Genomic DNA, 2367 nt, shown 5'->3' with positions numbered 1-2367 from the left:
GTCCTCCAACACCGTTTCCATCACGTTGAGGTGTTGGAGAGGCTCCTCTTTCACTCTTAACGCCCTTGATGAGTCCTCCAACACCGTTTCCATCATGTCGAGGTGTTGCAGAGGCTCCTCTTTCACTCTTAACGCTGTTGATGAGTCCTCCAACACCGTTTCCACCATTTCGAGGTGTTGTAAAGGCTCCTCTTTCACTCTTAACATTCTTGGGTCCTCCAACACCATTCCCATTGTGTTGAGGTGTTCTGGACCCTCATCCTTCACCTTTAATTGTGTTGATGAGTCCCCCAACGCTGTTTCCATTGTGCTAAGGTGTTGTAGAGGCTCCTCCAATTTCACCGCTGTTGATGGTGCTAAAGAGTCTTCCAACACCGTTTCCATCACGTCGAGCTGTTCCTGATCCTCATTCTTCACCTTTAATGGTGTCAATGAGTTCTCCGACGCTGTCTCCACCGCGTGTTGTTGTTGTAGAGGCTCCTCCTTCACCTTGAATGGTGCTGACGGTGCCGATGAGTCCTCCAACAACATCTCCGTTCCATCGAGGTGTTGCTGTAGAGCACCGTCCTCCATTTTTAACACTGTTGGTGGTGCTAAGGAGTCCTCCAACACCGCTTCCATCACGTCGAAGTGTTCCGGAACCTCATTCTTCACTTTTAATGGCGTTGATGACTCCTCCAACATCGTTTCCATCGTGCTGAGGTGCTGCAGAGGTTCCTCTTCCAGCTTTAACGCTGGTGGTGGTGCTAAGGAGTCTTCCAACACCGTTCCCATCACGTTGAGGTGTTCTGGAGCCTCATCCTTCACCTTTAACAGTACTGACGAGTCCTCCAACACCACCTCCATCACACTGAGGTGTTCCGGAACCTCATCCTTCACCTTTAACGGTACCGAGTCTTCCAACGCCGTTTCCATCGCGTTGAGGTGTTCTGGAGCCTCATCCTTCACCTTTAAGGACGCTGATGAGTCCTCCAGTACCGCCTCCATCACATCTGAGTGCGCTGGAAGCCTCTCTTCTTCTCGTGAAGGTGCTGGTGAGGTCAGCGAGTCCTCCACTGCGTTGTGGCGTTGCTGTAGAAGCTCCTCTCCCGCTTTTGGTGGCACCGAAGAGTCCTCCAACACCACCCCCACCCCTTCCCCGTGCTCTAACACCTCCTCCTCCGCCTGTACCCCACCGGACCCGTCCGGCTGTTGGTTCTGGTGCCCCACCAGCTGTTGCCGGAGCCGAAGCGTTTTGGGGCAGAGCCCGCACCGTCGCTCGGCGTGAGTCCTCCGATGGTTCTTCAGCGCCATCAGGTTGTAGAAGGCCTTGTGACAGGCGGAGCACCGGAACAGCCCGGTGGTGTGGCTGTGCCGGTGGTTCACCAAACTCCCAGCGTGCTTGTAGCTCCGACCGCATTCCTCGCACCGGAACGGCCGCGTGGCCGACTGTTGCCGCGTGGCCGACTGTTGCCGCGTCGCCGACTGCTGCCACGTCGCCGACTGTTGCCGCGTGGCCGACTGTTGCCGCGTCCCCAACTGCTGCCGCCTTCGCCCTTCCTCCTCCTCCTCCTCCAAGAAACCGATGGGCGACGGTGACGCCGGCAGCCCGGCCTTACACCGCGGGTGGTTGCGGAGGTGGTTGCGGTACGCGGCCATGTTGGGGTAACACCGCGCGCACACCATGCACGGGAAAACACCCGTCTGGTGCGTCTGCCGGTGGTTCACCAAACTACCGCCGTGCCGGTACGTCTTGCCACACACGCTACAGGCGTACGGCCGACGCTCCGGCGGCACCACCGCCGGCGCCTGTTGCTCGGCGCGGTGACGCCGACAGTGTTCCCGGAGGGCGTCCATGTCGTCGAAGGGCTGCCCGCACGACCCGCAGATGTGGGAAGAGGGGACGTCCTCCGAATTCCCGGCGGATCCGCCCGGTTCCACGGCGTTCCCAGCGGAGCCGCCTGTTCCCAGTGAGTTCCCGATAGCTTCACCCGCTTCCATTCAATTCACACCAAATTCCCGTGCCATTCTCCCCGGATTTTCCCATCCCCACGCCGTTCCCAACAGATTTTCCCATTCCCGTGCCATTCCCACTGGATTTTCCCATTCCCAGGCCATTCCCACCAGATTTTCCCATTCCCGTGCCATTCCCACCAGTTCCCATGCCATTCCCTCCAGATTTTCCCATTCCCATGCCATTCCCACCGGATTTTCCCATCCCCACACCATTCCCCCCGGATTTTCCCATTCCCACCAGTTCCCACGCCATTCCCACCAGATTTTCCCATTCCTGTGCCATTCCCACCAGTTCCCATGCCATTCCCACTGGATTTTCCCATTCCCAGGCCATTCCCACCAGATTTTCCCATTCCCATGCCATTCCCACCA

The 2367-nt window shown here is 57.8% G+C and overlaps 1 protein-coding gene across 4 annotated transcripts in view; it reads right to left on the bottom strand.

Annotated features, from left to right (window-relative positions):
* Positions 1–2357, bottom strand: part of LOC110391500 (zinc finger protein 407-like) — a 3427-nt gene extending 1070 nt beyond the window's left edge. The window contains exon 1 of one of the 4 annotated variants that reach the window (XM_021383395.1): positions 3–2357. In XM_021383395.1, coding sequence (XP_021239070.1) covers positions 3–1980 — 1978 coding nt within the window. In that variant the 5' untranslated portion in view covers positions 1981–2357. The remainder of the gene's footprint in view (positions 1–2) is intronic. The other 3 variants (XM_021383392.1, XM_021383394.1, XM_021383391.1) reach the window with 3 other exon arrangements.
* Between the last annotated feature and the right edge of the window lie 10 nt (positions 2358–2367).

This window comes from Numida meleagris, unplaced genomic scaffold (genome assembly GCF_002078875.1).
Source record: "Numida meleagris isolate 19003 breed g44 Domestic line unplaced genomic scaffold, NumMel1.0 unplaced_Scaffold385, whole genome shotgun sequence".
Classification (NCBI taxonomy): domain Eukaryota; kingdom Metazoa; phylum Chordata; class Aves; order Galliformes; family Numididae; genus Numida; species Numida meleagris.
Note: the sequence above shows the minus strand (reverse complement) of the source record. Positions and strands in the feature narration are given on the sequence as shown.